Source organism: Pongo abelii, chromosome 19, assembly GCF_028885655.2.
Source record: "Pongo abelii isolate AG06213 chromosome 19, NHGRI_mPonAbe1-v2.0_pri, whole genome shotgun sequence".
Taxonomy (NCBI): domain Eukaryota; kingdom Metazoa; phylum Chordata; class Mammalia; order Primates; family Hominidae; genus Pongo; species Pongo abelii.
In genome coordinates, this window is record NC_072004.2 from 69,681,039 (window position 1) to 69,703,034 (window position 21,996).

The 21,996-nt window shown below is 46.2% G+C and overlaps 2 protein-coding genes across 6 annotated transcripts in view; both read right to left on the reverse strand.

Annotated features, from left to right (window-relative positions):
- FBXL20 (F-box and leucine rich repeat protein 20) overlaps window positions 1-636 on the reverse strand; it is a 138,558-nt gene extending 137,922 nt beyond the window's left edge. The window contains exon 1 of one of the 2 annotated variants that reach the window (XM_024235075.3): window positions 204-636. In XM_024235075.3, coding sequence (XP_024090843.1) covers window positions 204-251 — 48 coding nt within the window. In that variant the 5' untranslated portion in view covers window positions 252-636. The remainder of the gene's footprint in view (window positions 1-203) is intronic. The other variant, XM_024235078.3, reaches the window with a different exon arrangement.
- A 1,666-nt stretch (window positions 637-2,302) lies between these two features.
- The window catches only part of MED1 (mediator complex subunit 1), a 47,008-nt gene continuing 27,314 nt past the window's right edge, over window positions 2,303-21,996 (reverse strand). For all 4 annotated transcript variants that reach the window (XM_024235074.3, XM_054546362.2, XM_054546363.2 and 1 more), the window contains 6 exons: window positions 21,746-21,870; window positions 21,375-21,493; window positions 17,812-18,013; window positions 13,352-13,447; window positions 13,135-13,240; window positions 2,303-8,752 (listed from right to left, as the gene is read on the reverse strand). In XM_024235074.3, the coding sequence (XP_024090842.2) occupies window positions 5,503-8,752; window positions 13,135-13,240; window positions 13,352-13,447; window positions 17,812-18,013; window positions 21,375-21,493; window positions 21,746-21,870 (3,898 nt within the window). In that variant the 3' untranslated portion in view covers window positions 2,303-5,502. The remainder of the gene's footprint in view (window positions 8,753-13,134; window positions 13,241-13,351; window positions 13,448-17,811; window positions 18,014-21,374; window positions 21,494-21,745; window positions 21,871-21,996) is intronic.

Here is a 21,996-nt window from a genome sequence, read left to right on the forward strand (position 1 = left end):
AGAGCAAGACCGCACGCTGCGCGGGGGCCCCTCTTCTGCCCCGTGTCCCCCTCTCCTCCCTCCGCGGGCAAACAGGCACGCACCCGCCTGCACAGAACCTCAGCCTCTGCCCGCGCCCCTCGCCCCTCGTCACTTGTTCCCCAGGAGCCTGTAAGGCACCCACATCCTTCCCGGCCACCCAGCTCCCTTCCCCTGTCACTCACTGTCGCCTTGAACCCAAAGTGCAGCAGGCGGTCCCTGCTCGGAGCCATTTTCCTCCTCTTCTGGATGTGTCTAGATTGGGGCAGTGCGGCTGCCGCCGCCGCCTCCGCGGTTGCCGCCGCCGCCGCCTCCCCCGCCCCAGTGTATTACATTACGGGGTGCTGCAGGGAGGCCTGGGGGGCCGGTGCCGGACGCTTGTCTCCCGGTGCATGGCTCGGGAGGGCGAGGGTGGTTGCGCTGAGCAACAGGCCAAGTGCCCGCCCTGGTCCGGGGATGGCTGCGGAGCTGCACCTAAGGCCGGGGGTCGGGGGTGCAGGGCTCGAGCCGGACAACCCTTCCTTTGGCCGGGGTAGGGGCGCGCGTCCCTGGGGGTGGGGCGGGCGAGACCGAAGGGCCTTTGGTTTTCCCTGCTCGGCCGCCGCCGGCGCCCAATGGGCTGCAGCGCCTGCCTGTCCGCCAATCAGGGTGCTGTTTGGTGAGAGCTTCGGCCTGACGTCACTTTGGCGGGAGAAACAAGCGTGTGTGAGCGAGTAGGCGGGGGCGTTTTCCCGATGGAAACACTTCATCAGACTCCCGGGCTCCTTGTATAGACGCTGATCTGTATCATATTATATTACGTTTTAACAACTCTGGCCTTCAAAGTCTCAGAATTTATGACCGAATTTCCACGAAGGAATAACACAGGATTTTGTAGTTTTGTTGCCCCTTCTATGAGCAACAAACTACAAAATCATGTCCTAAGCGTGAACTATTAGAAACTGTATAATAAATTCCAGCAGTCCTGGCAGGAGCAGCAGCACTGCTAATTGTATGCTTCCAAAGCAGTTATGAATTGATTTTTCTCACACCCCTTTTAATTAGTGGTTTTAGCGACTGACTTGTTATGCGTCTAAGAAATTAACAAGAGCAACAAGTGCTGCAGATCTTTAAGAATAGGTATATTTTAGCTGGAGGGCATATTACCCAACTCTTTAAAGCACTGTACAAACTTTTTTTTTTTTTTTTTTGAGACAAAGGTTCAACTCGGTCGCTTAGGCTGGAGTGCAGTGGCACGATCTCGGCTCACTGCAACCTCCGCCTCCCGGGTTCAAGCCTCCCAAGTAGCTGGGATTACAGGCGCGCCGCACCGCACCTGGCTAAGTAGAGGCGAGGTTTCGCCATGTTGGCCAGGCTGGTCAGGAACACCGGACTACAAGTGATCCGCCCGCCTCAGCCTCCCAGAGTGCTGGGATCTTTTTTTCTTTTGTAGAGACGGGGTCTCCCTATGTTGCCCAGACTAGTCTGCAATTCCTGGGCCCAAGTGATCCTCCAGCCTCCTCCCAAAGTGCTGAGATTACAGGCCTCATGTGAGCCACCACGACCGGCGCCCCCGCCCCCCCCGCTTTTTTTAATCCTAGAGGGGGCTTCGTAAAACCAGGGACCTAGCTTCAGAAAACTCATTCTCAGGCCCACAAACCCAGGTCTGTCTTCTCCTCCTGTCCCAGGTACTTTTAATGTTTTTGCTTGACTTCAGCCAGTGGAATAAAAAAGCCTTTTCATTCTGTCTCATCTAAGAGCTGTTTTCTCCCAGCAAAAACTGATGCATTTGGTAACAATGGCAAAGGGATGGCCGGGCGCGGTGGCTCACGCCTGTAATCCCAGCACTTTGGGAGGCCAAGGCAGGCGCATCACAAGGTCAGGAGATTGAGACCATCCTGGCCAACATGGTGAAACCCCGTCTCTGCTGAAAATACAAAAATAAGCTGGGCGTGGTGGTGGGCGCCTGTAATCCCAGCTACTCGGGAGGCTGAGGCAGAAGAATCGCTTGAACCCGGGAGGCGGAGGTTGTAGTGAGCCAAGATTGCGCCACTGCACTCCAGCCTGGGCGACAGAGCAAGACTCTATCTCGAAAAAAAAAAAAAAAATGGCAAAGGGTAGAAAAACTGGCCTACAGAGTAATAGAATGAAGACAAGTTTCACAGGTCCGTCAGTTACCAGTGGACCCATTTCAAGTAGTACTCAGGGAAGACATTTACTTTTGACTGACTCTTTAAAATTGACTGGAGTTTTGAACAAATGAAAAAAGTATTCAAAGGCTAAAATTTTATTACACACAGGCAAATTACTTTTTATCAAAGAAGTTTATTTGCATGTAAATAAACAGGTTATTTTGTAATGTTTCGGGAAAAAAATCCCACAACAGATTTCATCTACTTTCAAAAAAATGAAAAACCCCAAAGTATTTACAGAACGGCCATATGCACAGAAAACCAAATTTGAAAGATTTTTTTTAAAAAAAGACCCTCCCCAGCTGCTCCTGATGTACATTTTTAAACTCAAAATTTAAAGCTCAGTTCTTATGGCTGAGCATATTTCCCAATCTAGCTTCTGAGATGTTAAGTACTTCCTGCCCCTCCAAAACTAACTCAAGGATAGAAATGTATGGGGGGCAGGGGAGGGAGGGGAGAAGGAAAAAAAAATGAGATTGCCCAAGGATTGTGAGTAATGTTTCCTATACTGACATCTTTAAGTGACTCAACTGTGGATACTGTATGACTCACTGGCTCCCTGAACGGGCTTCTGAGAATTCATGATATTGCTGCACTTAATTTTCTGATCTAGGCCTGAAGAAGGAAAATCTTTCAAGAGTCACCAACCTCAAGCCTGGTTTTGGCAATTATATCCTGCGTTGTTTGTCCCCACCACCCCACCCCCCACCCGCTAAAATACTTCTGTTTTAAGACACATTGATATTGAACCTGAAATCTTTATGTACATCAGAGCAGGTTATGACCAAGAACCCCTAATGTTAAGTCAAAAGACAGAAGAGGAATCAGGTCAAACTGAGAATACATAAGACACCAGCAGCAGAAGATAGGTAGAAGTTGACTTCATGTGCTTGCCTTCTTTTGAAACAGAAGAATGAGTACACCTAGACAGGAGGGAGGTGTCCCAGGCTTGGTTTATTCTGCCTCTTCTCCTCCACCCTGTGGAGAAATGCAGTGCTCCCTGGTTCTCAGGCAGGGTGAAGCAGTTTAGCCCCGGCTCCCTGTTAAGCAAGTTCAGATGCTGGGTCAGTGTGGGGGTGAGCCCATCGACAATTCAGGGGCTTATCCTTCATCCAGATCCTAACTCGGGATTCTTTGATCTGGGATGAAGACAGAAAGAGAGAAAAGCTTCCCAGTTTACTCATTTTGGTATTTGTTGGCCCTGCTTGGGGGAGCTGAGCCCCTGATACTATTCAGTACATTCCCCCTAAGATTCTCCCCACTCAGAACAAATTTTAAAAACCACATAAAAATTTTTTTTTTTTTTTTTTTCCTGCAGAAACCAATGGGATAGGATTCAAAACTAGGTGACAAACTCATGAGAAATCCAACCTGGCTGAATGTCTGAGAGGCTGCTACTGTATCAACATCACAAGATAAAGCACTCTGGTATCACCTGCCCATATCCTCCTTAGTGTCACCCAAGACATCTGACTCTGATGTGGTTAACTGATAACTTTTCTTGCTCCACTTTACAGTGTTTTGTTTCCTACATCTTATTACCTTGGGACACAAAAGTGGCAGAGTTGTTGAGAGCTGATGACCATAAAAAGGAGAACACTAGAGGAAATGAGACAGGAAAGAAAGCCAAAGCTGATTTTCCAACTCTATGCTGACTCCAACCTGCAGAAAAAGCTGAATATAGAAATCTTCTTCCATATATGATGAAGTCACTCCACTTATGACATAACACACAAAGGAATCACCTGGCTTTTTTTTTTTTTAACCCAGAAGAGTTTTGCTGGGGACCATGCCCCATCCCGCTGATACAGATCCTGAATGGAATAATCAGGAATGGCACAGTGCAGGTGTCAATATCAAAGTAAGGCCGCAGAATTTTTGAGAGGACCCTCCAAATACTGAGAACTTCTGTTGCACTCAAAACAGTCTCCTGGATTTCTATATTTTTATGTGAAGGGCTCTTATTGATGTCCCCCAGAATCCAGACTCAGACCTATTTCTCCAAAAAGGTCCAATTGGGTTGCTACATAGTAGCAAGGGTTTATCTTCATGCTCACCTAGCATTCCAGGCCCCCATTACTTCAAAAGTGAGCTTGAAATTGTTTTAAGTGAACTATGGCTGCGGATTTTTTACTGTTTTATGTCAGGGAGCATACAGTGGAGTGATTAAAGTTTGGACTCCTTCTCCTTGGATGAAGAGAAACAATGAGTCCAGCTCTTAGGAATGGCATCAGTTCTCCTGCAAACAAAATGCTGGGATGCAGACTTTTGGCACATTGTGGAAGCAGGAGAACTATTAATTCTGTAATGGTTTTCATGCCACCGGGTCAGGAAGGCTGTCCTACACTAAACCTTACTGCATCTGAAAACATGTTTACATCCCAACAAGCCACCTTAGCTTTTTTTTTTTTTTTTTTGAAAGGAAAATGAGATTACAAGTCAATACCTCCACAGAGAGGTAACTCCTAATATTCCTATGATCTCTGAACCCTATTTAAACCCTCCTAAAATAAAAATATCATTTCGGTTTTTCTATTATATTTAACTCTAAAGGCGGGCTCTGACTAATTTGCTTGGGCTTGATGCTACAGTATTAGCACAAGCTATAAGCTCCCTACCACCATATAAGCCTTGCTCTTCGGCCTCCCATCATTTTGAACCCTAAACCTCATAGATTTAGAACGAAACACTGTATAAAAACAAACAGATAAAGGGTTAAAATATTACAAATAAATAGCTAAAATAATCTTCCCTCCCCCAGTCACTCCTAAGAAACAGACACCAAACATTACTTAAGTGTCCAAAATGACCAAAGTCCTTCATTTGCCCATGACTCAAATGGACAACTACCCCAAAGTTGAACAACCTTCATGCAAATGCATCAAGGAATGTATTGCTTTTTCATTTTCTGCCCAGCCCTTCATACACATGCACTAAAATGAGTTTAAAACATGGCCTAAAAATGGAAAAAGGGAGAAGAAAATATATATGAATATTTCCCACAAAACTGTTTCCCTCCCTTCCCTCTCCCTACACCCCCCCCACCCCCCTCCCTTTCTTAAGCAAGTATTTTAACTTTCTTTCTGGCACAGGAACAAAGACGACTTCTTGGTAACCAGAATCAAACCCTGTGGTTTCTTTAATAGGGTCTAGATATGCCTTTCTAATTCACCCAGCTCGATGTCAAAGCCATGCCATTTAGGATTCTTAACCAAATCACACCTGTCTGACTCACCCCTTATGGTGGTTTGCCTATAAACTTATCAATAGTTTTTTTTTCCTCTGGCCCTGTTTCTTTTAGGAAATAAGGTTCCTAATTCCCAATCAGGGCCACATCCATAAGATCATCATCTTCCTCCCCAATCATAAAGTCTGGGCTGAGCCTTGAGGGTCTGTCTGCAGATAAGATTGTGTTACTTGTCATAGACAAAGACTGGTCTGAAGAGATGGGTGATTTGGACCAACTCTCTGGCTTGATGCTATGAGATTTTTTCTTGTCTCGGTCTTTGTCCCGGTCTCGGTCCCTATCTTTGTCTTTTACTTTCTTCTTTTCCTTTTTGTGCTTCTTATGTTTCTCTGTGCTGTATTCTGGAAGTGGTCGGATACCATCATCTGAGCTGGGACTATTCTGATAAGATTTCTCTGCTATGGAGGAGCCTGACTCACTTTCACTGTCCAGATTCTGGGGGGTATATGCTGGTGACTTACTATGACTGGGAGAGCCACGCTCATGCTTTGGAGTGGAACCACTGATGAGTGGAGAGCCATAGTTTTTAGAAGAAGCCATCTGAGGCCTAAGCCCTTCTCCACTACTTTCCCCAGGTTTCTGCAAAGTCACTTTGGCTTTAATGCTAGGGGAACCTCCATCATGCTTACTGATGATAATTTTTGCCACACCTGTGCTCCCCACATTTTTTGACTCTGAAGTCTTCTTAGAAGAATCCACTGAACTCCCGGAGGTGGAAACCTTTGATTTGTCTTTATCACTTTTCTCACGCTTGCCCTGAAACTCTCCTCCTGACATGTTATGTTTGGAGGACATAGGATGGCTGGAAGAATTTGTGCTCACCCCCATCTGGCCGTCCAGTGGGTCTTCACCCCCAGGGCCACTGGTGACAACCCCATGCTTCAGTTTATCTATGACAGCTGTCAAGGACGGCTTCTTGTTTCTGCTGGGAGATTTTCCTTTAGAACTCCCATGCTGGTTCTGAGAGGATGACATGGAAGAGCCACTTGAGGAAAAGGAGGAGGAAGATGCCGTACAGGAATTAGATGATGGGGGAGTTTTCTGGGACAACGAGCCTGAGGATCCTAACCCTGAAGATGACTTCATGCCAGAGCTTGAACTAGTTCCAGACATATGAGAACCACCAGAACCTGAACTGATAGGGGACTTGGCTTTAGAAGATGGAGGAGTTCCAGGAACAGGTTTCATTGGAGAAGCAAGCTTGTCAGAGCCTCCAGGTGGCCTTGAATGAGAAGGGGATATGTTTGGTTTACTTAAAGAAGGATTCATAAGTGATGATGGCTTTCCTTGAGGTTTCATCTTGGTGCTGCTAGAGCCACTGCTCAGTCCATGCTTGGTTATGGGTGAGGAGCCTGGCTTCCCCCCAGACTGGGATGAATTTTTGGACTGACTAGATCCAGAAGACCCCTGGCTGGAATACATACTGCTACTTAACTTGGAACTTGATGAGCCTTCTGATTTACTGCTTTTCATCTTCCCTGAGGTGGAAGCAGAAGATGAGGAAGAGGAAGAAGAATGGCTATGGTGGCTTTTGCTGCCTGAGGAAGACACAGAACCACTGCTGGTATACTGACTGTGAGAGGAAGGCTTGCCCACCATCACTGTTCCCTTAGGAATCTGAATAGTGATTTTGGGAATGGGTGGTGTGGCAACACCTGGGGGAGTCTGAGATCTTCCTGAACTGCCTGGAGATTTAGATCCACCTGTACTTGTAGGTGGGGTAAAAGGTCGGTTAGAAGAACTATGAGATGGAGACTTTCCCTCAGTGTCTGCCTTCTTCCGCTTTGGAGGCTTATCTTTGCTTTTCCCATCATTAGAAGGGGTCCGACTGCGCTTCCCTGGTTTGCTGTCTAATCCTGGCCCCGAGAGAGTACTATTACTGGTGCCATTGCCTTCCTTTACCCTCTTTTGAGTCTTTTCTTTCCCTAAGTCCCCAGTGGTCAGTAAAGAACCCTGACTACCACTGTGATGCTCCATAAGATCTGCAGGAGCTAAAGCTTTGCCGGCTACTGATATAATACTGAAATCAACTGTGTCAGCTTGGTTATTGCCCTTAAACTTGGTCTCCCCATTATCACCTCCAAGCATTGGCACCCCCAAAGTATTTAGTGCCTGAGATGCAAATCCTTTGAAATCATCATTATCCCCACTTTGGCTGCTTTCATCAAAATATTCTTCTCCAAAACCACTTTGGCTCTGGCTGTTCAATAAATCAGGATTGAAATCTACTCCATCATGAAAAAAATGATTGGTAGGAGAGTCACTACTGGGGCTTCCAGCAGCATCTGCAATAAGATCAGCCGGATCAGTGTATGGATTTTCATTATTGTTAGTTTGAAAGACATCAGAGTCAAAGAGGGTACTCTGAGAATGCCCAGAGCTTGAAGAATCTCGAAGAGGGGTGCCAATGGCTGGGCAATCATCACTAGTGCTGGGAAGTTTAGAAGCTTCTTCTGCAATGTCTGAAAGGATGTCAGTTACATCTGGGCCAATGCTGTCTGAACTGGATAGTCGGACCATCCTTTGAATACTGGGTTGGGGGTGAGGTACTGGTTGTGGGTAAGTTGTTGGGGGAGTGCTACACTGGCTTGGAGCTGGAGTGATGTGTGGTGTATCCAGCGTGTCAGCTGTCATGTTGACATCAAAGATAGGGTTCTGTGAGTCAACATCCATTGAAAATAGCTCCCTCTGAAAGTCATCTTCAGTCTGGTGCTTTGGTTTCTCAGGTGGTAATCTTGATGACTTCTTTTTCTTGGTCTTGTTGCTCCCCGAGCATATTTCCATGCGGGGTGAGCCGGAAGAGGAGTTCTGCCTTTCTAAAGGGCTGCTTCCATAAAGGGTTGAGAAATCCTGGGCAGGATTATCTTTAAGAAGGTTCATGAGCATCGGGTGGTTCTTGGTGTTGCCGGCCATCGAAGAGACAGGTGGCGGCGTGTGATGAGGAGGGGTCGGACTCGAGCCAATGGTAGACCCCCCGTTCCCTGTGATTTGCAACAAACTGGTAAGAATTGGGTTCTGAGACACCTTGCTGAAGTCCTCCCCATGGCCCACCGACTCATGCCGATCTTTGATGCTCATGCTCATATTAAACAAGGTGGTAATGGGACCCCCCGGAAAGGTGTTGGTTGGTGTAGTGGTACCACTCATTGGGTTGCTGCCTGTGGTCATGCCATACCCTGGGCTGCTAGCCGGGGGCAGGTTCTTTTTCACCATGTCTTCAACTGTCTCTGCAATGAGGGACAGTGCTGGGGTGTCGGCTTGAATGGTTTCAGCTTTCCTCCGAATAGCCCTCATCGTCACAGGGATGGACATACATCTGCAAAATAAAGAAGAAAAAAAAGTTAACATTACAAAAGCTGCTGAATGAGACCTGAGATTTAGATAAAACATCAGAGTTTTGCAGTAAGCAGTTTTCAGGTAGGGCAAATAATCTGTAAGACAAAAATAGTTCTATCAAATACCAGAGCTTTGGGTAAATACGTTCTAAAAATCTAACCCAACATAAAATTGTCAACCTCTTATGAATCACACAACAAAAGCAAACTATAAACAAGAGTCCAAATAATTGAATTTCAAACTTAACTAAAAGAAAATTGGTAATAATGGAACTCAGTAAGAAAATGCCTCCTTAGGGGCCGGACGCAGTGGCTCACGCCTGTAATCCCAGCACTTTGGGAGGCCAAGGCGGACGGAACATGAGGTCAGGAGATCGACACCATCCTGGCCAACACAGTGAAACCCCGTGTCTACTAAAAATACAAAAATTAGCTGGGCGTGGTGGCGCGTGCCTGTAATCCCAGCTACTCAGGAGGTTGAGGCAGGAGAATTGCTTGAACCAGGGAGGCGGAGGTTGCATTGAGCTGAGATCATACCACTGCACTCCAGCTTGGCAACAGAACGAGACTCCATCTCAAAAAAAGAAAATGCCTCCTTAGGTCGGGCGCGGTGGCTCACTCCTGCAATCCCAGCACTTTGGAAGGCCAAGGAGGGTGGATCACTTCGGGTCAGGAGTTTGAGACCAGCCTGGCCAGCGGGGTGAAACCCTGTCTCTACTAAAAATACAAAAAATTAGCCAGCCGTGGTGGTGGTGCACAGCTGTAATCCCAGCTACTCAGGAAGGGGAGACAGGAGAATCACTTGAACCCAGGAGGCAGAGATCGCAGTGAGCCAAGATCGTCCCATTGAACTCCAGCCTTGGTGACAGGGCAAGACTTCATTTCAAAGGAAAAAAGAAAATGTCATCCTCAGCGGGGGGGGGGGGGGGGGGCTTCATATGGTAATTACAGGGATACATAATTTATTTTAATTAAGGAACCATTAGAAAAATCTCTGCCGGTCGGAGTGGCTCACGCTGTAATCCCAGCACTTTGGGAGGCCGAGGCGGGTGGATCACAAGGTCAGGAGTTTGAGACCATCCTGGCCAACATAGTAAAACCCCACCTCTACTAAAAAAAAAAAAAAATACAAAAAATTAGCTGGGCATGGTGGCAGGCGCCTGTAATCCCAACTACTTGGGAGGCTGAGGCAGAACTGCTTGAACCCGGGAAGCAGAGGTTGCAGTGAGCTGAGATCGCACCATGGCACTCCAGCCCAGGTACGAGACTCCATCTCAAAAAAAAAAAAGAAAAATCTCTTGACCCATCAAGTACTAAACCTTAATGACTTAGATCATCCCAAACCTACACTATTATAAAAAGTGCTGTTTCTGTTATAAATCTTGTTTATTTTAAAGCAAAGCACTTTTTATTTTCCAGATAAATTTATATTCATAAACCTCAGTTTGCAAATGTTTTGCTCTAGAACATATGTCAGCAAATTTTTTTTTCTTTCTTTTTTTTTTTTTTAAGACGGAGTTTTGCTCTTGTTGCCCAGGATGGAGTGCAATGGCGCGACCTCGGCTCACCACAACCTCCACTTCCCAGGTTCAAGTGATTCTCCTGCCTCAGCCTCTCCAGTAGCTGGGATTACAGCCATGCGCCATCACGCCCAGCTAATTCTGTATTTTCAGTAGAGACAGGGTTTCTCCATGTCAGTCAGGCTGGTCTCAAACTCCTGACCTCAGGCGATCCGCCCACCTCCCAAAGTGCTGGGATTATAGGTGTGAGCCACCACACCCAGCCAGCAAATTTTTCTTTTTTTTTTTTTTTTTTTTTCGAGACAGAGTCTCGCTCTGTTATCCAGGCTGGAGTGCAGTGGCACGATCTTGGCTTACCGCAACTTCCGCCTCCCAGGTTCAAGCAATTCTCTGCCTCAGCCTCCCAAGTAGCTGGGATTACATGAGCCCGCCACCACGCCCAGCTATTTTGTATTTTTAGTAGAGATGGGGTTTCACCATCTTGGTCAGGCTGGTCTTGAACTCCTGACCTCGTGATTTACCCGCCTCAGCCTCCCAAAGTGCTAGGATTACAGGGGTGACCCCCACACCCGGCCGCAAATTTTTCTTATAAGGCCATATAGTAATATGTTAGGCTTTGTAGGTCATGTTTCCTGTTCACCTACTCTGCAATATTACCTAGAAATCTGCCACAGACATGTAAGTGAACAGCAGTGTTCCAATAAAATTTATTTACAAAAATAGGCTGCCAGACCCAGCTGTAGAAAAATCTCAAAAAATTACATATTAATGGTTCTGGGATGCATACTGGCTTAACTATCACGTAACAATTAAGTTGGCTTTTTGTTTGTTTTGAGATGGCATCTTGCTCTGTCTACCAGGCTGGAGTGGAGTAGCACAATCTCGGCTCACTGCAGCCTCCACCTCCCAGGTTCAAGCAATTCTCCTGCCTCAGCCTCCTGAGCAGCTGGGGTTATAGGCACCTGCCACCACACCTGGCTAATTTTTATATTTTTATTTATTTATTTATTTGTTTAGTTTGTTTGTTTGTTTTGAGACAGAATCTCACTCCATCACCCAGGCTAAAGAACAGTGGCGCAATCTTGGCTTACCACAACCTCCGTTTGTTTGTTTGTTTTGAGACAGAGTCTCACTCCATCACCCAGGCTAAAGAACAGTGGCGCAATCTTGGCTCACTGCAACCTCCAGTTCCCAGGTTCAAGTGATTCTCCTGCCTCAGCCTCTCAAGTAGCTAGAATGACAGATGGATACCACCATGCCCGGTTAATTTTTGTATTTTTATAGAGATGACATCTCAACATGTTGGCCAGGCTGGTCTCGAACTCTTGACCTCAAGTAATCTGCCCACCTTGGCCTCCCAAAGTGCTGGATTACAGGCGTGCACTGCCATGCCCAGCCTAACATTTAAGTTGTGAAATCTGCTCAGGCAGACACAGTGGCTCACGCCTGCAGTACCAGCTACTCGGGAGGTCTAGGTTGAAGGATCACCTGAACCTCGGAGGTCAACAGTTCAGTGAGCCGTCATCATGCCACTGCACTCCAGCCTGGGTAATAGAGTGAGACTCTTGTCTCAAAATAAAAAAATAAAAAAATAAAAAGATAAAAATGTCACATTTATGAAGAATTGGCACACAGGATAGGTAAGAAAAATATCTGTATTTTATTATGGCTTTCTCCTGCCTTAAAGTACCATAATTCCAGGCCTGAGGTTACCTACTTTACTTCCCATTACTCTCATAGTAATATTATTAAAAAAAAAAAAAAAAAAAAAAACAAAGCTGGTTGGGTGCAGTGGCTCACGCCTGTAATCCCAAAACTTTGGGAGGCCGAGGCAGGCGGATCACCTGAGGTCAGGAGTTCGAGACCAGCCTGGCCAACATGGTGAAAAACCCCGTCTCTACTAAAAATACAAACATGAGTCAGGTGTGGTAGCACATGCCTGTAATCCTAGCTACTCGGGAGGGTGAGGCAGGAGAATCGCTTGAACCCGGGAGGCAGAGGTTGCAGTGAGCCAAGATTGCACCACTGTACAATCTGGGCGTCAGAGCAAGACTCCATCTCGAAAAAAAAAAAAAACAAAGTTTAGATTACTTTGAATCTGAAAGCACAGAAGGGTGAAATCAAAGCAATAACTAAATTGCTCCTTTATTTGAAATTCATGCTAATTCTGAAAACAACATTTTTTTTTTTTTTTTTGAGACAGAGTCTCGCTCTGTCGCCCAGGCTGGAGTACAGTGGCGTGATCTCAGCTCACTGCAAGCTCCACCTCCCGGGATCATGCCATTCTCCTGCCTCAGCCTCCCTAGTAGCTGGGACTACAGACGCCCGCCCCCATGCCGGGCTAATTTTTTGTATTTTTAGTAGAGACGGGGTTTCACTGTGTTAGCCAGGATGGTCTCAATCTCCTGACCTCGTGATCCACCCGCCTTCACCTCTCAAAGTGCTGGGATTACAGGCGTGAGCCACCATGCCCGGCCTTTTAAAAAAAAAAAAAAAAAAAAAAAAAAACACGGAGTCTCGCTCTGTCATCAGGCTGGAGTGCAATGGCGCGATCTTGGCTCACTGCAACCTCCACCTCCCAGGTTCAAGTTATTCTCCTGCGTCAGCCTCCCGAGTAGCTGGGACTACACGTGCCCGCCATCACGCCCGACTAATTTTTGTATTTTTAGTAGAGATGGGGTTCCACCATGTTAGCCAGAATGGTCTCGATCTTCTGACCTTGTGATCCGCCCGCCTCGGCCTCCCAAAGTGTGGGGATTACAGGCGTGAGCCACCGTGCCCTACTCAACAACATTCTTTATACATCTCTAAATGGGACTCAGATGAAAAAGGGCCAAGGCTACCTTTGAACAACTTTGGCAATGAAGTCATCTGTGCAGATCAGTGCATCCGACAGCCCTTTGTAGAGTTTACAGCTCACATGTGTTGAGTCCTGCACATCCATTACCACTGAAAGACAAAATACATAGAAAATTGTTTTAGATTTAGCTTCTGACTTTCCAAAAAAGACATAGGGACCAAACCGCTCCATGAGAGGTGTTAGCCACCCACACAACTCACCACACACCAGGGAGTCATTCACAGGGTGCTGAAAAGATACGCTGAAACGAGACTCTGAGAGAGGACACACTTCAAATTGGAGGAGCCCAGGAGAATCTAAAAGGCAAAGAGAAAGATCATAAAACAACCAAATATAAGACTTCACACAGGCCGGGCACAGTGGCTCACGCCTTAATCCCAGCAGTTTGGGAGGCCAAGGCAGGTGGATTACCTGAGGTCAGGAGTTCAAGACCAGCCTGGCCAACATGGCAAAACCCCAACTCTACTAAAAAGAAAAAAAAAGAGGCCGGATGCAGTGGCTCAGGCCTGTAATCCCAGAACTTTGAGAGGCTGAGGTGGGCTCATCACCTGAGGTCAGGAGTTCGAGACGAGCCTGACCAACATGGACAAACTCCATCTCTACTAAAAATACAAAATACAAAATTAGCTGGGCGTGGTGGCACACGCCTGTAATCCCAGCTACTCAGGAGGCTGAGGCAGAAGAATCATTTGAACCTAGGAGGCGGAGGTTGTAGTGAGCTGAGATCATGCCACTGCACTCCAGCCTGGGCAACAGAGTGAGACTCCATCTCAAAAAAAACAAATTAGCCGGGTGTGGTGGCGCACACCTGTAATCCTAGCTATTCAGAAGGCTGAGACAGGAGAATCGTTTGAACCTGGGAGGCGAGGGTTGCAGTGAGCCGAGATTATGTCACTGAACCCCAGTCTGGGAAACAGAGCAACACTCTGTCTCAAAAAAAAAAAAAAAAGACTTCACACAAATAACATTCCTTAAATGTACAGACTGAAATTCTCCCTCCTTGGAAACTAAATCGCACACTTTTTTCACATAAAAAACCTACTATGTCATCCACAGATAACAGAAGGAATCAGATTCCAAGGAACCTGCCAGTTTGTTATAAATTTCTCCAGAACAAAAGTAGCTAGACTTTCAATTTTCCAAGATGAAGAAACTTAATCCCTAAAATGTAAAAGTGAATTCTGAAAATAAAAGTGGCCGAGTGTCTCATTCTACTTGATAAGCAGATATCCAGAACCACTGCCATAAACTCTGCTTTCTATCAAGTGTTTGCAGCTGTTAGATGTGCAGCCCATAGTTTGGCAAGCAGAGATATAGAGGCTATTATCTAAAATAATGTATTTATTCCACATATATCTAGCCATCATCATATGTTCTTATGCCAGATGTGCTGGCAGCCTAGACACAAGGATCATATACTTTCTTTGTAAAAAGCATGCCTCTCTGTAGGATTAGCTCCATAACTACCTTATGAAAACTCATTTTTAAATGCCCTAAAGCTATCTGGAGACTTCTTAAGGCATTTAAACACATGAAACAGAAGTGCCACAACTTTGAACATATATGCTCTATGTTATTACTCCAACTACTAAAAATTTCTCATTTCTAAAGCAATTTTTATTTCCATGAGAAGAATCTCCTGGCCCAGCACAGTGGCTCATGCCTGTAATCCCAGCACTTTGGGACGCTGAGGTGGGAGGATCACCTGAGGCCAGGAGTTCAAGACTATCCTACACAACATGGCAAGACCCCATCTCTACAAAAAAATGTTGCTGTATAAATATGCACACTGAAATAAAAAGTATAATATAAATTTCTTTAAAATTTGATTAGATGTAGAGGTGCATGCCTATAGTCCAGCGACTTGAGGAGCCTGAGGGAAAAGTATCACTTGAGCCCAGGAGTTTGAGGCCAAAGTGAACTATGACTGTACCACTGCTTTCTAGTCTTGATAACAGAGGAAGACCCTGTATCAAGAAAAAAAAGTCCAGGCATGGTGGCTCACGCATGTAATCCCAGCACTTTGGGAGGCCGAGGCAGGCAGACCACTGAGGTCACGAGTTCAAGACCAGCCTGGCCAACACGACGAAACCCCGTCTCTGGTAAAACTACAAAGATAAGCCTGGCATGGTGGTGGATACTTGTAATCCGAGCTACTTGGGAGGCTAAAGCAAGAGAATTGCTGGAACCCAGGAGGCAGAGGTTGCAGTGAGTGAAGATCACACCACTGCACGCCAGCCTGGGTGACCAAACAAGACTCCGTCTCAAAAAAAAAAAACAAAAAGGCCAGGCGCAGTGGCTCATGCCTGTAATCCCAGCACCTTGGGAGGCTGAGGCGGGCAGATCACAAGGTCAAGAGATCGAGACCATCCTGGCTAACATGGTGAAACCCCGTTTCTACTAAAAATACAAAAAAATTAGCCGGGCGTGATGGCGGGTGCCTGTAGTCCCAGCTACTCGGGAGGCTAAGGCAGGAGAATGACGTGAACCCAGGAGGCAGAGCTTGCAGTGAGCCGAAACTGCGCCACTGCACTCCAGCCTGGGCGACAGAGCGAGACTCCGTCTCAAAAAACAAACAAAAAATAAATAAATAAAAATAAAAGAGATCTGATTTACCTTCCCTGTTTCTTATTGTCTATCACTGGGACTGACACATATCTATCAACAGAGCGCTTCTGACTTAAGATTTTTAAAATTAACTATGGTTAGCTAGAACAGCCAAAATTTACAGCAAAGCTTCTAATAGCCAACTGTGTTTGAAAATCATCAGCATTTAGGCCGGGTGCCGTGGCTCACGCCTGTAATCCCAGCACTTTGGGAGGCCTAGGAGGGTGGATCACGAGGTCAGGAGTTCGAGACCAGCCTGGCCATGATGGTGAAACCCCATCTCTACTAAAAAAAATTTAAACAATTAGCCAGAGGCTGACGCAGGAGAATCGCTTGAACCTGGGAGGCGGAAGTTGCAGTGGGCCAAGATCGTGCCACTGCACTCCAGCCTGGGGAACAGAGTGAGACTCTGTCTCAAAAACAAAAACAAAAATCATCAGCATTCCAGAATCCTGAGAGAAAAAAGGGCTAGACCTTCTTAAAGCTGTAAGATGAAGTTCTCCAAACAATGGGGAGAGAAAACATAACTCAGGACTAAACCTGGGAAACACTCTCCTAACAACCTACAATTTAACCTAAAACTGGCCAAGCACGGTGGCACCTATTATCCCAGCACCTTGGGAGGCCGAGTCAAGAGGATCGCTTCAGCCCAGGAGTTAGAGACGAACGTGGGCAACATAGAGAGACCCTGTCTCTACAGAAAAAAATTAGCCAGGCTTGGTGGTACATGCCTATAGCCCCACCTACTTGGGAGGCTAAGGCAGTAGGATCGCTTGAGCCGAGGAGGCAGAGGCAGCAGAAAGCTGTGATCATGCCACTGTGGTTCGGCCTGGGCAACAGAGTGAGACCCTGTCTCAAAAAAAAGAAAGCCTCTCTCACTACACCATTCCAAGTTCCACCTTATGTATATCTGCTACAGGGTACAGGCCCTAAAATACCCAGTTACATTACTATGTTCAGAAAAAGAGTTAAGAACATTGCAAAAAGCAGTGGTCTCCAAATGCTAGTCTACAGACTGGTTCCATCAAAATGATTTGTGGAGTTTAGATTCCCAACTCTTCCCACTGAGATTATCATTCAGTTCATCTTTGTGTGGAAACAAAGCATCTGTGATTTTTTTCTTTTTTTTTTTTTTTTTTTTGAGAGGGAGTCTTGTTCTGTCACCCACACTGGAGTACAGTGGCATGATCTAAGCTCAGTGCAACCTCCGCCTCCCGGGTTCAAGTGATTCTCCTGCCTCAGACTCCCAAGTAACTGGGACTACAGGTGTGTACCACCACACCCAGCTAATTTTTGTATTTTTAGTAGAGACGGGGTTTCACTATGTTGGCCAGGATGGTCTCAATCTCTTGACCTCGTGATCTGCCCACCTCGTCCTCCCAAAGTGCTGGGATTACAGGCACAAACCACTGCACCCGGCCTGGTGTTTTGTTTTTGATACAGGGTCTTACTGTGTTACCCAGGCTGGAGTGCAGTGGTGCAATCTGAGCTCACTGCAATCTCTGCCTCCCAGGCTCAAGCGACAATCCTCCTGCCTCAGGATCCCGAGTAGCTGGGACCACAGGTGCACACCACCACAACTGGCTACCTTTTTCTAGAGATGGGGTTTTGCCATGTTCCTCAGACTGATCTCAAATCATGGGCTCAAGTGATTTGCCCACCTTGGCCTCCCATCGTGCTGGGATTACAGGCGTGAGCCACCACACCTGGCCATCATCTGTAGTGTTAAAAGCTCCACGTTTCAATTTTTTTTTTTTTTTTAGACAGAGTCTTGCTCTGTCACCCAGGCTGGAGTGCAATGGCATGATCTAAGCTCACTGCAACCTCCGCCTCCCGGGTTCAAGCGATTCTCCTTCCTCAGCCTCCCAAGTAGGTGGGACTACAGTCGTGCACCACCACATGCAGCTAATTTGCTTGATTTTTATGCCAAAAATGAAAAAAAAAAACAACTTTTTTTAAGTTCTACAGGTGATGCTGATGGGCCACCAATTAAAGAACCACTGGAGAAGTAAGTTTCCATCTTCCAGTAAGCATATCAAAGGAAAGGCAGTACCTTCTTTCAGAATAGTTCTTTTGACACAGCTTCCAATGAGGGTGTTATAGGCCACTTGGTGTCTGATCAGATTTAGGATAAGAGGAACTCGGCCAGGGTGCTGAAAGGTGATTTTGCTAATAAGGGTTCCCTGTAGACTTCGGCCATCTGGAAGAGGAGCATCCTTGTTGAGGAAATAGCAGTGCTGCTGACCAGGAAGAGCCTGGGCAAAAAGAACAGTTAACGAGTGCTATTTAGTTACCTATTGTATTCCAACCACAAAGTATCCTGAAAAAACCTACTGCTCAAAAAAAGTGCAGAAAAGTCTCCACAGTGAATGTTTTCATCAGCTGATATTATAAATGCCAATCAATTACTAATTAGGCTGAAAAGATGTCTTTTTAGTAAATGCACTATGCTAGTGGTTTCCTAACCTAGCTAACATAAAAACTATCTCAGAAATCTGTATTAAAGAGGTTCCTAAACCATAAATGCAAAATCTCTCTTTTTTTTTTTTTTTTGAGACGGAGTCTCCCTCTGTTGCTCAGGCTGGAGTGCAGTGGCGCGATCTCGGCTCACTGCAAGCTCCGCCTCCCAGGTTCATGCCATTCTCCTGCCTCAGCCTCCCGAGTAGCTGGGACTATAGGCACCCGCCACCACGCTCGGCTAATTTTTTTGTATTTTTAGTAGAGACAGTGTTTCACCGTGTTAGCCAGGATTGTCTCCATCTCCTGACTTCGTGATCCGCCCACCTGGGCCTCCCAAAGTGCTGGGATTACAGGCATAAACCACCACGCCCGGCTGCAAAATCTCTATTTTTAATAAAACACCTATATAATAATAATGCAGCCAGAATTTGGTAACTACTACTTTAATCTATTGTAAAAGATTCAAATAAATTCAAGTCCAGATGAGGTTTTGGAACGTTCCCATATTATTATTATTGTTATTTTTGAGACAGAGTTTCACTCCCATTACCCAGGATGGAGTACAATTGTGCGATCTTGGCTCATTGCAATCTCTACCTCCCAGGATGAAGCCCCTCAGCCTCCCGAGCAGCTAAGACTACAGGCATGAGCAACCACATCTGCCTAATTTTTTTTTTTTTTTTTTTTTGAGACAGAGTCTTGCTCTGTAGCTCAGGCTGGAGTGCAGTGGCACGATCTCTGCTCACTGCAAGCTCTGCCTCCCGGGTTCACGCCATTCTCCTGCCTCAGCCTCCCAAGTAGCTGGGACTACAGGCGCCCGCCCCGACACCCGGCTAATTTTTTGTATTTTTTAGTAGTGACGGGGTTTCACCATGTTGGCCAGGATGGTCTTGATCTCCTGATCTCATGATCTGCCCGCCTCGGCCTCCCAAAGTGCTAGGATTACAGACGTGAGCCACCGCTCCCGGCCACATCTGCCTAATTTTTGTACTTTTTTTTTGTAGAGACAGGATTTTGCCGGAGGATGAGGCAGAAGAATCGCTTGAACCTAGGAGGCAGAGGTTGCAGTGAGCCGAGATTGCGCCACTGCACTCCAGCCTGGGCAACAAGAGCAAAAAAAAAAAAAAGAAAAGGACAGGCACAGTGGCTTGCGCCTGTAATCCCAGCACTTTGGGAGGAGGATGGATCTCAAGGTCAAGCGATAAAGACCAATCTGGCCAACATGGTAAAACCCCGTCTCTACTAAAAATACAAAAATTACCTGGGCGTGGTGGTGCACACCTACAGTCCCAGCTACTCAGGAGGCTGAGGCAGGAGAATCACGTGAACCCGGGAGGCAGAGGTTGCAGTGAGCCGAGATCGCACCACTGCACTCCAGCCTGGCAACAGAGCTAGACTCCATCTCAAAAAATAAAAAAATAAAAAAGACAGGATTTTGCCATGTTGCCCAGGCTGGTATTGAACTCCTGAGCTCAAGTGATCTGCCTTGCCTTGGCCTCCCAAAGTGCTGGGATTACAGGTGTGAGTCACTGTGTCCAGCCTCATAATTATTGCTTCCAGCATTTTCCTCTCTGTAAGTACTTTCAGGATCTTTCCAGATTCTAAGCTCATGGCACTTGAAAGAATTAAACAGTAAGAATTTATAACACCTAACTATGATATTCTAAAAGTTCAAAATACCATTAAGAGTCTGTCACCCTGCCAGGCAAGGTGGCTCGCGCCTGCAATCCTAGCACTTTGGGAGGCCGAGGCGGGTGGATCACAAGGTCAGGAGATCGAGACCATCCTAGCTAACACGGTGAAATCCCATCTCTACTAAAAATACAAAAAATTAGCCAGGTGTGGTGGCAGGCGCCTGTAGTCCCAGCTACTCAGGAGGCTGAGGCGGGAGAATGGCATGAACCTGGGAGGTGCAGTTTGCAGTGAGCTGAGATCTCACCACTGCACTCCAGCCTGGGAGACAGAGCAAGACTCCGTCTCAAAAAAAAAAAAAAAGTCTATCCCCCAAAATTTCTTTGTCTTTTTTTTTTTATTTTTTTGAGACAGAATCTTGCTCTGTTGCCAGGCTGAAGCGCAGTGGCACGATCTTGGCTCACTGCAACCTCCATCTCCCGGGTTCAAGCAATTCTCCTGCCTCAGCCTCCCGAGTAGCTGGGACTACAGGTGCATGACACCACACCCAGCTAATTTTTGTATTTTTTTAGTAGAGACGGGGTTTCACCCTGTTGGCCAGGATGGTCTCAATCTCTTGACCTCGTGATCCACCTGCCTTAGCCTCCCAAAGTGCTGGGATTAGACGTGTGAAACACCACGCCTAGCCTTTTTTTTTTTTTTGAGACGGAATTTCGCTCTTGTTGCCCAGGCTGGAGTGCAGTGGCGCAATCTTGGCTCACTGCAACCTCTGCCTCCCGGGTTAAGTGATTCTCCTGCCTCAGCCTCCCAAGTAGCTGGGATTACAGGCATGTTCCACCATACCCGGCTAATTTTTGTTTTTTTAGTAGAGACGGGGTTTCACCATGTTGTCCAGGCTGGTCTCAAACCCCTGATCTCTAGTGACCCACCCACCTTGGCCTCCCAAATTCCCAGGATTACAGGTGTGAGCCACTGCACCTGGCCAATCACCCAAAATTTCAACAGAGAAATGTACATTGTTGTTTCCTAATGGAAGCTCATGCCCTTTTACTTCAATACATTTCCGAGATTTCTTTTTTTTTTTTTTTGAGATGGAGTCTCGCTCTGTCACCCAGGCTGGAGCACAATGGCACAATCTTGTCTCACTGCAACCTCTGCCTCCCGGGTTCAAGCCATTCTCCTGCCTCAGCTTCCCGAGTAGCTGGGATTACAGCCACCACACACGGCTAATTTTTTGTATTTTTAGTAGAGACAGGGTTTCCCTATGTTGGCCAGGCTGGTCTCGAACTCCTGACCTCGTGATCCGCCTGCCTTGGCCTCCTAAAGTACAGGGATTACAGGTGTGAGCCACCGCGCCCAGCCCATTTCTGAGATTTCTGTAATTTCCTGCCTTACTAAAGAAATAGGACATGATCCAGCAGTCTTGAAGAAACTTATCTGACCTCAATAATGCTATAAAGGAAGATTATGATCTTGGGTCCAAACATAACCTATAACATTCTAGCTCCCTAGGGCTTTACTTACAGCATAAAATCTCATGTTGTGATTCAAAGGTATGGGGTCAGGGTCCTTTGATAGCTCAAACTGAGTGATCAGTTCATACAGGGGTGCATAAGTTGGTTGAGTTTCAAATAATGGAATTCCTGGAAAAACAAGAATCAATATAATGATCATGTCAAGAGGAAAACACTGACAGCTCAGTTTCCCCTTGATATCTACATTCATTCACCCAAAAGAGTACTTACTAAGCATTTACTAGTACAAAGCACTATAACATCTTTACCAGTTAATACTTCAATGAGGCATGTAAGACTGAAAGACGTCATGATAACCTAACTTTGATGTTTCTTTTTCACACTTATAACAAGTACTAGATCCTGATGCTCAAAACTCACCTGTGCAGTTCTGCAGTTTCTGAACAAATGCTCTAGATACTGGGATTGGCTGGGGAAATTTCAAGAAGAAACAGGCAGGAAGATCAACACTGTTGGCACTGGTGATTGAGGAGAAGGAAGGGGTCCTTCAAAAAAAGAGAGGGTGGAAAGGTTGGATTTTGACTTGATATAAAAATGAAAAACCCAAACACCTTTTTTTTTTTTTTTGAGACAGATTTTCCCTCTTAATGCCCAGGCTAGAGTGCAATGGC